We start from the raw sequence: 15855 nt of genomic DNA, 5'->3' as shown, positions 1-15855 counted from the left end.
TGAGGGGGGATGGTTTTGCGATGATTCAAGTGCATTACATTTATTATGCACTTTATTTCTATTATTATTACATTGTAATATATAATGAAATAATTATACAACTCACCATAATGCAGAATCAGTGGGAACTCTGAGCTTGTTTTCCTGCAACTAATGCTGCCGCTGATCTGACAGGAGGTGATGCGAGCCATGGGGAGTAGATGAAGATGGCATACAAATGAAGCTTTGCTCACTTGCCCGCTGCTCACCTCTTGCTGTGTGGCCCGGTTCCTAAGAGGCCACAACCTGGTGCTGGTATGCAGTCTGGTGGTTGGGGACCACAGTCCTAGCAGACTACTAAGTACCAGGCTTGGAGTTAAATGTAGGAATACAAAATGGAATAAGTTTTGATTCCTGCCATCAAGGAACTTATATTCCAGTTTGGAAGAGAGACCATTAAACAAACATACAGTGTTAAGATATACTTATAGCCCCAAGTAGTGGAACTGACACAGGAGCCCTAAGAATATGAAATTGAACTATATTCTTCTAATTAATAAACATTTATAACATAACAGAGTGGAAAACATTTGGCAAGCCCATCAAAAAAAAAATACTTTTTCTGTCTTTACCACACGAACATGAAATGATAAGAGTAAAAATCAATCATAATATTTTTGAAAATTAGGTACTATTGTGCTTATGTTCTGAAAATATTCATGCAATTGAGCTTATATTTCAGGTTGGTGTGGGTGCAGCCAAATTGCAACTATGCTAATTTAAGGGACCCAATTTGCATAAATGATTCAAAAGCTCAACTCTGAATAATAGCTATACCAAAAGATTGCTAGAGTTTCAAGGATCAAAACTGAGACCGACAAATCCATACTCAGTAACTGAAATAAGGATACTCAGTATTTTAACAGAATGATTGGCATCCACCTTTCATCTACTGAAAAGCCAGCATCAAATATTAAATGTTGAAAATTACCACTGGGAATGCAAAACTAAAAACTTTCTCCCAATAAATTTAAAATTTAAGCCTGGCAAATTTCTGCAAAAGAGCTTCAGAGTGTAGAAAAAGGCCTTCTCTCTAGGTAAATACTTTAGATAAGTAATTTATCTTCTTTATAGAACAGACAACAGACCAAGACAACTTCTCTCACACTGGTGGATGTGTTCTGAATGTCAAGCCAGGCACCACATAGGTGTCAAGAGAAGTAAGGATTTTGATGTCCATGTGAAGACTTTGAGGTCTGTTTTACATAGGTGAACAGTTGTGCTACTTTTAGACTCTCATCATTAATGCCATTAAACTTAACAGTACCTTAAATTCTGTGCTAATGAAAATTTGATAGAAATGTGTGTTAAAATATTGTGTTTGCTTATACTCATGTAGTACAGTGTGTTATAATTTCTTTTTGAAGGTGTCTTTTCTATAATATTATCAGTTTCTTGAGAGTAAAAACTAGTTAGAACAATGACAAGTATGTAGTTGGTGCTCAAAACATATCTGTTGTATGAAATTAAATACATATTCTTATGTTCAAAGTACTTTGTACCTGTGACAGCTTACTTAAAAAACAGACAAATTGACAACTTCACATTCACATCTATTGGTATGTTCAAAGCTATGGAATTTTTTCTCTCACATTTCCCAAGATGCAATAAATTGGTTTCCAAGACATTTTAACATATTTAAGAAAGGGGGCTTCTGAGTTAAAGGTCACTGCTTCCATGTTAACATTACTATTTTTCAAGACCTACAAAGTAAGCTGAAAAATATTTTGACTGCCATTTACCTTTTACTAAATAAATAACATTATCAGAAATGCTAGTTATATTAGCAATAGAAAACAGACTTCTAAAGCACTCATCAGATTCGGGGTTGTTGTTGCTGTTTCCTATTTCCTTACTCTTCCAAAATGGTTCATTTAATACTTTTATTTCTAGTTTTCTAGAAACTATCACGTACCAACTTACAGGGAGCCCACTCAAAGTAAAAATTTAAATATTCATCATTCAGCTCTTAACAGATTAAGTAATTAATATTTGTAAAACACTCAAGGTATTTATAGAAAGTATTTTTATATAGGTACTATTACAACTCTATGCTGTTTTAATACATTAAGATAGTATCATTATGAAAAATTTACATCACTTCTGCTATAATAGTATTTTAATTGAAAATCATCTGTCTTGAAAGATAATTTGAGATATGTCAAAAAGGTAAAGTTCTGTAAGAAGAAAGAATAAACATATTAGATATGTTCTAAAAGCAATGTTAAGATTTTAGTTTACTAAAATGAACATATGCAATGTAAGTTTTATGCCATATGTTAATTTCGAGTTGCCTAATAGTCATATATGAATAAAATAGAAAATACGTTAAGTTTAAAACATCCAGACTAAGCTAAGTTTACACTATTCTAAATAGAGAATCCAAATGATAGTGATACCAAATGTAGATAATTCTTTCCACATATGTTTATCATCGATGGGTAAATAGGCAAAAAGTGAACCCTGAATACTAGTAAAACAAAAAGCATATTCCTAATTGTCTAGGATCAATAATAATTACTTGAAATATACTCTGTACCTGTGGTTGCAACAAGCAAGAGAAGATAAAATATACGAGAGTGAACTGAGTGAAACTCACATGGACCGCCTTTGTTGTCTTGGGAATTAGATCATTTATGAGTGTTAAAGATTTTTCTCACTATTGTTGAGGGTATTAATCAATGCTTCCTACTTACAGGAGTGTCTGCATCTTCAGCATAAACTGTTGTGATCAGTGTACCCTTGACTGCATCTGGAGCCACCATCCCTTTGTAGATCCGTTTACTGAAAACAGGAGGATAATCATTCATATCCTGTAAAACACAATTAAGAGTTTAGTGCTTCAGTTGAAACTGGGTTAGGGACACAGTTACTGAGTGACTCCCACTCTTCATATCACACAGCCCATTTGCCACTGTCAGCCTTCCATGCTCTCAATTCCATTACTCTCACTTCAGACTGGCAGCCCACAGGAAATTGCCAGAATTCCTATACAATATTAATATGCGTGATCTCAACCACATGGCAATAAACAGTTCATCACCCTCAAAAATACACTTTTTGGAGACTGAGGTAACATTTGAAATTTTCTCTAAGATACTCCTAATGGTATGATGTAAAATTTTAACCTTTGAACATAAGTTAAGAACAAATTTCTTAAAAAGTGTCATCCTATGAGAAAGGAATAAAAGATGGTTTTAAAAAATTATTTAATTGTTATTGCTTTTTAAGAAAGCTCTTTATGTTTCCATAGCAACTACAAATTATTTTTTTTACTTCACGTAATGGTATTATTAGATCATTTTAAATGCAAACTGTGAAATATCCTTTGATGCTATCTTACTTTTTTTTTACAAATGTAAAATGATAAAAGAATGTTTTCCCTGTAGCAACTATAATGGCACTTAAGATTAGATGTACTTATAAAGAGAAAACAATGTTAGTTTACTTAAGAATTTTTTCAAAGCACCTTATATTTATCTTATTTTATTTTCACAATTTGGTGATATATGTGCATTGTTATTCATGCAGTGTCACTCATTAAATAAATATTTATCAAATGCTTCCCATTTTTATGACCCAGTGCTAGGCATTGGGGATATTGTGGTGACTCAAGAAAAAGATGTCCCTGTCTTTGAGTCATTTAGCTGCCATTTGACAGGTAAAGATACTGATGCACAGATGGGTTAATGACTTGGTCTAAATGAATCTACTTATTTAGCAGAGCTACTATAATAAAGCCAGTCCACTGAAAACAAAAACCATCTTTTTTTGAACCAATTGCATATTATTTTTCACAATTAATAATGAATATTAACATGGCTGATTTTTTAAAAATAATTATTACACCCTACAGTGTTTTGGGTACTTTGGGTCAAACATATTTGGGCCCAAAGCTAAATTTGTTAATTATCTATTCTTCTCTGAGTCACCTTTTTCTCATTTGCCATTAAAAACAAAGGAAAAAATATTCTACATAGTCTTTGATATTTGTTCAGACACAACAATTTTCCAGTACAATGTAAGTTGGAAAGACTTAAATTAACTGATTGTAAACTTCTGTTTTTGCAAAGAGGTCAGGATAATTATCTCTTACAATGAAGCAATGCTTCCTTTTATGTTCACAGTTGAATTGACTTCTGAGTAGTGAATATGAATAAACCTGCACATTCTAATAAGAAATAGGAGAGCTTGAACTGTAAGCAAAACTGAAAAATAAAAGATATCACTTCCTCTGTTTTGACATACAGATTCATGACCTTTCTATCAAAAAGATTTCCTTTATAAATTATGAACTTTAGAATCTGAATGAGTAAATGAATGTAGGAAGCACTGGTTCTCTGTAATGAGGGCTGTGTGGGGTATTGATCTTGAGGTTCTAAGCAGGGGGTAAATATATTAACATAAAACACTTCCTGCGCACTTTCTCATGCTCTTTTCAAGAGTGCCAATTAATTTAATGAGTGGATCTTGTAACTAAAGGAGTAGAAATTCTCTTGCACCCCTAAATTCTAACTTTGGAAGCTTGAAAGGAAAGACCCCAAGATTGCAATTTTTCTATAGACGAGTTTGCAAAGCTCAATAAGCTCAATATGTTCCTGTGAATTTTCCTCTCTTTTCTCCCAAGGGGAAATTTAAAACCTTATCGTCACAAAGTACTTTTTAAAAAATTTGATTCTTCAGAAACAAAAATATTCCAATTATGCTAACCCAGCTGGTTACAGCATTGTGTACAGTGGTCTTCTTTTCTGGGAAACCATTCCCTAGAATCACCTTCTAACTGAATGCACAACAGACGTTTTTATAATCTGGCCTCAAAAGTGATTAGACATAAACCTAAGGCTGTAAATAACTGAAGTCTATGAAAAGATTTGTTCTCCTCCTCTTTTATTTTCTATTGACAGGGTGAAGAATGAATTAATAGAGTTTTTATAGCAGTATTTCTTTTTTATGACAAGTTGTACATATTTGGGGGTTACAATCTTTTATTGTGGCTAAAACGTGAAGCCAGTTGCATATAGTTCTTCCACAATGTGTTATTTCAAGAGAAGAAAATTTATTGAAATGCAATGCCAACAAGTATAATCAATAGTTCATTATATTTATGCTTCAGGGGCATAGAAGAAAAATGTACATAAATCTGCTTCTGTACAAATATTCTATTCTGCAATAAATTAAGGATGAGCTCAGCTTTCCAAAACCATGTCCTTTCCACTGCCTCTTATTCCACTAGAGGGTAGTATTGGCAAAAAGAAACATTGCCTCTTCTATCCACTGGTTAATAATTTTATTATTAAAACCCATAATAGTTTGTTCCGCGTGGTTATAATTTTTGTTGGTCTGAACAGAAATTAGCTTTCATATTTCAAAAAGGTATTATGAATGTTATCATGGCTCTCAACTAGAACAACACCATGCTTTTCTTTAAAAAAAAAAAATGTGCGAGCAAAGGTTGCAGTTTGTTTCCATGTATTAAGCAAATAAAATTATACCTGAAAATATGGGTAGCTAGCAGGAAGAAAATATGGATTTTATTTATTTCCTAAATTAAAACAACTTAAAATAATCACAGAAAACATTTCTATTTTGGCAGACTACTAAGTAGACTTAAAGAATCTTTTTAATGAGCAGGTAACGAAAGAGAGAAAGTTGTTGGTAAGTTTACAAATTAATGACAAGGTGAAGTTCTGCAAAAACATAGAGTAGATGATAAAAACTTGTATTTTGTGGAATCACAGGTAAAAACTGTTCTGTCTTAGAACAGTTTTCTATTTTGAAGATAAATAGAAAGTACTAAGCATAGTTTGATCATCTCTTAAGAAATGATGAAAATATAGCAAATGTCGGTCCTTATCATCCTGAGAAGCATGTCTGCTCTATGAGGAGACATAAATGGTATAATCGAGCGGGTGGAATGACTTCAGTTGTTTCTGCAGTACTGTCTAGCATTAGCATTATTCATGTCGAACTGTTTGACTGTCCAGACCTTCATAAGCCCTTGAGGATTATGGAGCTGATACCTACACTTCCTTGAATCTTCTGCCTGTTACCAGTTCTGTTTTCTACTACCAGACACACTCTGTCTGCTGTCTCTGTTGCTGTTTCTCAAAATGTTAGCCTTCTGCTATTTTTTCCTTCTCGGTTTCTCCGCTTGTCTTCCTCTCTTTTCTGACTTTTCTCCCTCTTCTTGTGCTTCAGTACATAGAGTCAAAAAGGGCCACATCTCTGGCTAAACAAGTATTTTTGTTTTGCATGGAGATTTCTTAAATACAAGTCATCCACTTTTCTTAACTTTTTCTTTTTAAATCAAAACTGGCACTGGAAGCTTCTTTCTTAGATGCCTAAATTTGTTTTTATTGTTTATTTTCTTTTTTTTCTGAGTTTGGAGCTATTCTAGAGCCTTGCAGGTAGTATATCTAGATGTAGACATAACAGAAGTGATGTCTTGCCAAAAACAGCAAAGCGTACCTAACCTCTCAGTCTCACACATCCATGGAGCTCCTGCTGCGCATCAGGCAGTACCTCAGATACTGGCGATGTGGTTACAGCCAAGAAAGGCATGGTGCCTGCTGGTACTGAGCTTACGGTTTAGTGTGGAAAGCAAAAATTACAGAAATAATTTCAAGATGAATATTATGAAAAAGGAAGTATAAGGATATGGTGAGAGTTTATAGCAAAAAATTTAACTAAATTGAACATGGGATGTGTCAGTTACCTGAGCAACTGACCCAATCACTCATGCACTCTGACATGTTAAATAGTCCTCCAAAGCAGACAGCTACGTTAGAGGAGGACAACACTAGAGGAGGACAACACTGTGCAATGCTGACAAACATACTGATTTAATACAGAATTTCATTGCACATCTGGTTTCCCTGTGTTGGAATGATAATGTGGGAGAAAGGAGATGATAAATTTTTGGACTTTTTTTCTGAGCTATGACACTATACCACTGTAGTCAATTGGGAGAATACGTGCTTATTCTGAGCATAATCTTTGAGCGGGTTCTGTCTAATAATATCACTCTACTTCAGATTTTCCCAAAGGGACTATTAGTTGTGTGTGCATTTGTGCGTGTGTGTGTGGAGGAGATATTTTTACTGTATGTCAGGCATTGTGGTAAACACATTAAACATACCATATCAATGTGCCTGAAATACATGTTAGCTATTATTTTCATTGTAAATATAAGGAAGCTTAGCGATATTAAGTTGCTCATGGTCATCCAGCTAATAAAGTATAAAAATATGATTTAAGTCTTTTATGTCAGATCTTAAAAAGGCAGGGCTCTGATATCTGGAGGCGAGAAGAAAAGGAACTGGAAAAATCATCAGAGGATTCTACATATAACAACTTGAGTAGTATTTTAATCTAAAAAATCTATAGATAACTTTGCAAATATCTCTTTCCAAAGTGTTTTTGCCTTTTTAAAATATAGTCCATACTTTCTATACTTTCATCTTGGAAAACTAATGAGCTTTTAAATATTGCACAGTGTAATCTTTTTCCCTGAAAATAATTTTTACAGTTACTTATAAAGCTTTTTTTGGCAAAAATAGAAAGTTATAAAAGTTGTATTTGCACACTTAAAACAACTTCCTATTCAATATTTAACCCTACAAATAGTTATTTTCACTAAAATCTAAGAACGTTTTTTTCTAAACAGCATTCTTTGGAAAATTAGTCCTATTAGAGGCTTCGCAAGCAAAAGGAACCCTCTAAACAAATATTATTAGGAAATGTAGAAAATTAGATTTTATTTTCTTGAGATTCGCAATGCACACTAACATATTAAAGGCTCTTATAGGAGAGCCTGGAGTGTAAAAATCTGTTTACTTTTGTATAACCCTGGTATTTCCCAAATTTTTTTGTCTGTGAAATTTTTTGTATATGAGTCACCCATTTCCTTCTTAAGAAACTAGTGTTCTATGAAATATATCATGAGAAACATGGCTCTAAGATATTAGAGGCACAAAGTATTAATATTAGGAATATTGTGTGACTTTAGTGAATTAAAGTGTCCAGAGAATATATTGAAGATTCCAATACACCAAGAGTGATCCCTAGTGTGTGGCAGCCAATTCATTAGCACAGAGACAGCAGCTACAGCAATGATGGGACTTGGCCATGATAACAGAGCCTACTGGGCAATGGTGGCAGTGGTTAGCAGTAACTGGTATCAACAGGGCTTAACAGTATCCATAGCCTCCACTGGAAGGCAGTTCAACTTTAGAGATTTATGGCAATAACAAGTCTGATCTCACTAGCCTTGGCAAGCAGGGGTAAATATGATAATCAATGAAGGTTAAAAGAACTTAACTGTGTATGTGGAAGAGGCACTCTGGGGACTCCCAGGAACCAGCGGGTGATATATAGGGATCCATGAAACAGACTCATGGAAGTATGAATTGTTACTGCTTAGAGGTACTATTTTTAACACTGGTCACATACTTTTTGATTTTTTCCCTCTAATTTGGTTATTTAGAGACAATAAGTTACATCTTAATTTTAAAACTCTAGAATAGGAAAGGATGACAATATCATGACCTACCCTCCCTAATATATTCACATTCTTTAAACTTAATGATGAATAATTAGAAAGAACACACTAATAAAAATCAGACAATGCAGAATAAAATATAGGGAAATATTTGAAGGCCATAGTTCAAAACAAGTATTTCCTCCAGGCCAAACAACCCCAAGGGAACAATTAACAAGTTGTAAAAAATAATGATAAATCTATTAGACCATCCACCTACTAACTGGTTCAATGAAATTATCATTTATTCAAACTCCTCCCTCCAGACAGGAAAGGAGGTATGCTGCAAATCTTGAAGTATTCAGAATTTCTGTTTGTTTGAGTTCTGGACTACCTCCTGGTTCCTCAAGCCTCAGCTCCTCTGATGAAATCAAAGCCAGCACTTTACCGATACTGCCACGATGGGGTGTCAGTGGCACATTACTGCTTCTCAGGTGTCTGTGGTTTGGCAAATTCCCCCTTGGTACTGGGCATTGTGTTTCCATCTAGAAAAAGCTATCCTCTTTTTAATATCTTATGGAGTAGGAACATTTCTTTCTGGAGGAAGAGACCCCTCTGAAAGATATTATCAATATGAATCAGAGCCCCATCTTCCAAGGCCCACCATATCTCACAACCACCTCAGCCCTTGTTATAATGTGACCTTGCTAATAGTCTACCTTTCTGATCCTTTCATGCTTCCCTGCCTACTCCCACCCCTGCATGCTCTGAGACAGGCAAATACAGCTAAGGGTGACCCCAGTCTTCTTCCTTTACAGAAGGGTCTCCCTCTCTTTTACTCCTATGCAGCCATTCTGCCCAAAATTACTATCAGCAAAATGACTCAGGTCATCTGTTTATCTTCAACAAGTCTTTACACTCCTTTCAATGCCGTCCAGAATCATACATCCATTTACATATTCAACTGCTCTGATTTGTATTCAGTTTTTACTTTGCTGTAGAACAGACCTTTTCTTTCTGTGTATTTTCTATTTTATGTTACAACTCAGATTATAAGACAAGATTTATAGTACCACTTAGTTTTTAAGGCCAGATTTCACTATAGATCTTACTTTTTAAACTGTTTAGAATTTTTTAAAATTTTTTAAAAATTTTCTGATATCATCTAATTTACTATCATAGTCATCATAGATTCAATTCTTCTAGACATTCAATAAAGATACACAATAAAAAAAATGCCTTGTTTCATCAGAGTTCAAAGCTTTGCAAGAAAAATATATATTATTTGTATGCTCATCACTGGTTTTGTTTGGATCCTTGAAACTTGACACTAAAAAAGCTCTTTGCAGGTATATGTGATAAAGTTCTATATCCTTTATACTGTGGAAATATCTTTTCTTCCAAATAATACTTCAATTTTCCCATTCTCACTTCAATTTTAAATAAGTTTGATGGACTAGACATTAAACACTTAAATTAATCTTTTCTTCTTGTCGTCTTCTTTTTTACTAAGGAAATTATGTTTCTGCTCATTTTCAAAGATCTTGGAGATTCTTTCCCTGTGGTGACTGTTTTGGGTACAAATATGTCTTAGCAAATACCATGCAATTATGTTATCAACAAAACGGCTTGTCAGTACTACAAGTAAACAGACCAATAGCAGACAATTTGCAAGCTTGGGAAAGATCTACATTTATGGAGAAATGAGAATTATACTCCATTTTCCTCTTCAAAGCAAACAAAGATAATATTTTTATATGCCTCAATAGTATGTAATAGACTTTTAAAGTTGTCTTTGTGATAATCCCACCTGAGTTATCAGGAAAGAGGAAAGCAAGTGTCAATTTGCACTTGGGAAAGTTTCCTGCAAATTTTATGATGCTTTTATCAAATTGAAAAAGAATAAAAGTGGTATTGAATATGTCTAGAATTAAATGTTGATTAAGTTTGATTTTAAATGTATTATAAATAAGAAATAACTCTGCATAGGACAGGAAGCCTTGACCAATGGAATGGTCTGAGTTCTTTAAAGCAACCGAGACAACAAAAATCGGACCATCATTCTCCTATGTATAAGAACAAAATGAGCCCACCAGTGACCAACTTCTTCCCAGATGCTAATACAGACGTCTTAAGTGATACCCCTATATTAAAATAAAGTGGTGGTCGGGTAACATCAAGAATGTTTTAAGAGGCTTGAGTCTCAGATAGAGAATGAGGCTCATTTAGTGAACATCTTGCTTTTTGAGATGATATTTTTGGACCCAGTTTGATTCCACTGACTTCTTCCATCAAAATAAGCCAAGTAAGTGAATACAAACTGGATCCAGAACAGACAAATCACAGTCAATGAGTGGTTTTTATAGCTATCCACTATCAATAGTTCCCTCCTGAGAGAGGCCATAGCATTTGAATATCTACCTTTAAGTCTAGGGAGAATGGGGGAAGGCCAATAATGGCAAGCATTTTTTCCCTTTCTGTGTTTAAAACTATTAATAAATGAATCATTTTTCTAGTTTTAATGTACTATGCATTAAGTGTCTAATTTCACCAAACCATATGGACAGGCAAAAATAGACTAGGGTAAGATGGCCTAAATTTTTCACCTGGTCCAAAAAACATTTTGTTACAATTAGTCCATTTAGATCACCCTCACTTTTTATCTTCTTACTTATCATGACATCTTTATAAACATCAATATTATTATGTTCTCTAAATATTTTTGCAAACAGATTTTTAAATTTCTAAAAGTCATAACAGTAGTGTGACAAAATAATATTTAAAAATACAAATTGAACCCGTCCCCCAGGCTCTCCATAATTTTGTGGTGTCCTCTAATCCTTTCCCAGGTGACTTGAGCACTGAAAATCATTGTCTCCTGAAAAAAAAGAGGCAGACAAAGAAAAGCGTGCTACCCAAGAAAAGCTTTTGATAGTTTATATTCCCATTCCTAAACTTAGTGCTGAGTAAAGTTTTAATTCCCTGAAATAGATATGTTTCCTATCCCCTGAAATAGATAAATGTCTTAGGATAGAAAGACACAAAATGGAAGAAGTAAGTATATAGCCATGTGGACCCTTCAGAAAGAAAGAACATAGATCCTGATAAAACTCTCCAGACAGCTTTAGGGCATTTGAAAATGGAAGGGGCTTATGATCTCCTTTCCAAGGAGGCGGCAGCAGTAATCCAGAGAAGCAATGGCATCAATGGGTGTGCCCACAGATAAGCCTAGCTCAGGTGTAAAGAAAAGGAAGTGGAATCATTCCTGTGTCTCACTTTGATTGCAGAATTATCTAAAAAAAAATCCAGACCTGAAGATTTTATGGTCAAAAACATTAACCTACAGGAGAAATACAGTTATGCTAATTACATATTGGTGAAATCTTTAATAATCTTCTGTGTTTTCATATTCAATTTTTTATTGTCTAAGAAAAACAATAGCATATATCTAGTTATTTATCAGTTAAACAATCAAGCAAAAACCCTAGGAACATGATTATTTCTTCTTCTATCATTTATACATTGCAGTGGCCTATAAAAATGAGAATTGTAGAAAATCACTTATGACCTTATTTACCATATAACCCCAGATGCATAGAATCTTCTACTAATGTTGTGTATCCCTCAGAGACATTCATGTTGCACACTTGGAATATACGAAAAATTCTAAATAAATGTCCCTGGCACTAACAACAACAACAAAAAAGACAGAAATATAAAGGGAGAATTGGAGTCATCCTTAGAAACTTCTTCTTATTCTTGGCAGAAATGCATATGCACCTTCCTATACTCTTCAGATTGCTAACAAAAATCAGATGTTATAAAATACTTAGCAATTTATACATAGGTAAATTCTGCTAAACAATTCACTTTAAATACATTATGGACTATAACTCTAGCCACTTCAAAAGAACAAATTAAAAGGAACTCATGGGAGCAAATACAACCTGAAAATGCAGTGATGGCAAAGTCTAAATGAGCACAGGTGCCTACAGGTTTCTGCATGATCTCCAGGATCATATGACCTAACAAGACGGTAAGTCAAGTAACTTTCATCTCATTCAGCTTTTATACATTTCTAGTAACAAATAGCTTCACTGCATAGTAGACCAAAGTGTGTTTGCCAAAGATTTTGTTCCAGTCTTGCTGTATAATCCCGTAACTAAATATTAATTCAAGATTTACACATTTTCCTCATTTTTTCTCTCTCAGCTCACAGATTTTATTTTCTTTAACATAGAAACTTGATTTTTACTTTTCACCTCATAAGATCTGAGCCATAATCATAAATCATATATTTTTTGGTAGAACATAATTATAACTGTGAATAAAATCAAAATATATATATTAAATTTAAATTATTTATCCAATTAGTTACTCATACTCTCCTATTGTATTCATGGGCTTATTGAAATACTCTCTAAGCTTTTCTGTAAAGTGTTTCATTTATTTTATAGATCTTCTGTCTCATTTTCCTTCTTTCCCCCAAAGCTCTCACTCTCACTCTTGCTCTGTGTGGATGTCTCTGTTTCTTTCTGACTAGCTCTTTTTAACCATTCAAATTCTATTCAGGGACCAGGAAACAAAACAAAACAAAACAAAACACTTTAAGAGAACAGTTTCAAGTTTCTATTTTCTTTCCTTACCAAAACAAAAATTTATTTTCAACATACCATGATCATGAACGAACTTCTACTTTATAGCACCTAAGAGATTAATGTCATTTAAAGCCATTCTTTTAGTACTATATTCATTTAGTAAAGTACCTCAAGGAGTCTGTGTATGAGTATATTTTTAATTGAAGTAGGTTCTCAGCATGTGATAGTCAGACACCTGCTATAAGAATCATTTGTGAACTTCTCTAAAATGTGGAAGTCTATGATGGTCCCCATGGGAAAGGTGCTTCTTTGGGGAAGGAGGATAGGAATCTGAAAGTTTACGATGAAGCCCAGATAATCTTTATATGCACTAATATTTGAGAACTGATCAACATAGATGACGTTTTCTCAGGTGTACTTTTAAGGTGTACTTTAAAAATCAATAGAAACCCAAAAGGTTAAAGATGCCATGCTCTTTCAGACAATCATCTGACACAGGTTATTATAATAAATGAGATAACAAATCTAGAGAGGTTAACAAAGTCCCCAACATCATAGAGCTTGAAAATGGTTGACGCAGAATTTATCCCCTATTCAATTTGACTCTGAAGCTTAGTTCATCCCATAGTTTTGTGTTTCCAAACTGAACTATTTAGTTATGGGGCCCAAGAACTCTTAACCTTTCAGAGTCATTTAAAAAAATAAATTAAAGATTTTTGGACTAGGTTATAATTGCTGGTGCTGTGGAGTTTGAACTAAACTATAGTCTAGAGAAGTTATGACTTCACTGAAGTCACAGTGCTAATGGCAGATTCAAACAGCCACAGTCTATGAACTCACATTTAGTACCTCTTTCAAATTTATCTTTTAAAGTTAAAAATAAAGTTATTTCTCAATTCTTCATAAATATTTCACATTCAGAAAATCTATGTTCTGGATCTGGCACCACTGTGGTATTATGAATTGTTACCAAAAAATATTATAGGTATAATATAAGAAATAAAAGCTACAGGTAGAGAAAGCAAAGTAGGCAACCAGAAGTCATCTATATTCCTTACCTTTACTATCACCGTGACCGTAGCAATACCAGGTGGCATCGTTCCATAAATATCAAAGGCCTCCACCAGAAAAGTGATACTTGCTTCTTGGTCTGGAAATGCCTCATAATCTAAACTCCTTAAAAGGGATAGTTCTCCTGTAAATGGATGTAGTGCAAAAAAGTGCTTCACTTCTGGGCTTCTTATCCGATAAGACACATTTGCTCCAAGGTCAACATCTTTGGCCTGTAACAAGTTAAGCAGAAGAATGGTTGTATTAATGAGGTTACTGAAAAAGAGAAATGCAAGATGGATAGAAGTCATGCGTCAGTGCCTAGGACAGCATAAAGTTAATGATGATCAAAAGACATATTTAAAAAAAAAAAACCACTTTGTTAAATACTTTACCAAACAGAGGGAGGGAGAGAGAGATCTACCCACGAGATTTTGTCATTGTTGATGTTATTACATCTTTTTATGTGAAAAATCACTAATTAAATGAATCATACCACAGTAAAGAAATATTGTTATAAATGATTGTGTTATGTCCTGCAGATTTAATAATCATGATAATAATATTTTAAATAAAAATAAATTGTATCGAGTGATTTCCATAAACATAATAGAGTGCTAAAGGACTATAAGAAGACTAAGAAAATGTAAGAGGCAATTTATTCTCACAGGGATCCTGTGATAACATTCTTAGAGATCACTCTATTATACCTCCCTTCATTTAACCAATATTTGAGTAGTAATTATGCATGAGGTGCTGTAAAGATCACCATGATGAATGAAGACACAATTATTGCCCCCCAGGTTATGGTCTCAAAGAAGAAATAAGACACAAATAGCCAAACAGAAGGAGAAAAAAATAGTGATATGTCATCTAAAAGATGTTCCAAATTGGGAATGATATCTTTTAGCTGAAAGGATGCTTTTTTATGGAAGTCTTACAGAATGGCTATTTCAATCGGTAGCATAGACTGGAAAATGCATCTCATGTAAAGAAAATGGAATGCAGCAAGAATAAAAAAAGATTCAAGGTATGTAAGAATGTGCATTTGTAAATACAAACATCTCCTCTCTCCCAGGATTTTGAGCAGGTTTATTTGCTGCTTTGAATAATGTTTCTTTCCTCTTTGCTTGAATAACTCTTACTTGCCCCTTGGTTCATGCTTTAGAAACAACTTTTTCCAGCAAGCATTTTCTTTGCTCTCAGATTAGGTTAAGAGCTCCACCTGTATTATCCTAGACCTCCTGTATTGATGACCTATGTTCTAACTACCAATTTACTTGTCTGATTGCTAAACTAGACTGAAAACTCAAAGATGGCAAGAAATCTTTCTTGTTCACCTTTGCATGCCCAAAGTCTAGCAGAGGATTTGGGATACAGTAGACACAGAAGATATACTTGTTAAATACATGAATTAACTAGTTATTAATTGATTGATTGAAGATATACTTGTTAAATAAATCAATTAACTAATTGATTGATGAATGAAGGAATAAATGGAGATATCCCGTTCCTCTCCCTGCCTTATTTAGATTTATTAATGTTTATTGCCTAAGTAAATATTTGTTGAGTTCAATTATGGAAGGAATACAGATTCTTGAAAACCACGCTAACAAAAATCAAGTTGTGGATTGCAGGTGAAGCAAAAACTACAAAATTTTGTTTCAAAATATAACCTCATAGATCACC

At 33.8% G+C, this 15855-nt stretch overlaps 1 protein-coding gene across 17 annotated transcripts in view; it reads right to left on the bottom strand.

Annotated features, from left to right (window-relative positions):
• The window catches only part of PCDH15 (protocadherin related 15), a 635722-nt gene that overhangs the window by 155550 nt on the left and 464317 nt on the right, over positions 1-15855 (bottom strand). For all 17 annotated transcript variants that reach the window (XM_069460690.1, XM_069460691.1, XM_069460687.1 and 14 more), the window contains 2 exons: positions 14175-14399; positions 2736-2852 (listed from right to left, as the gene is read on the bottom strand). In XM_069460690.1, coding sequence (XP_069316791.1) covers positions 2736-2852; positions 14175-14399 — 342 coding nt within the window. The remainder of the gene's footprint in view (positions 1-2735; positions 2853-14174; positions 14400-15855) is intronic.

The sequence above is a fragment of the Eulemur rufifrons genome, chromosome 28 (genome assembly GCF_041146395.1).
Source record: "Eulemur rufifrons isolate Redbay chromosome 28, OSU_ERuf_1, whole genome shotgun sequence".
In the NCBI taxonomy this organism is placed as follows: Eukaryota; Metazoa; Chordata; class Mammalia; order Primates; family Lemuridae; genus Eulemur; species Eulemur rufifrons.
This window is presented reverse-complemented; position numbering and strand designations above follow the sequence as displayed.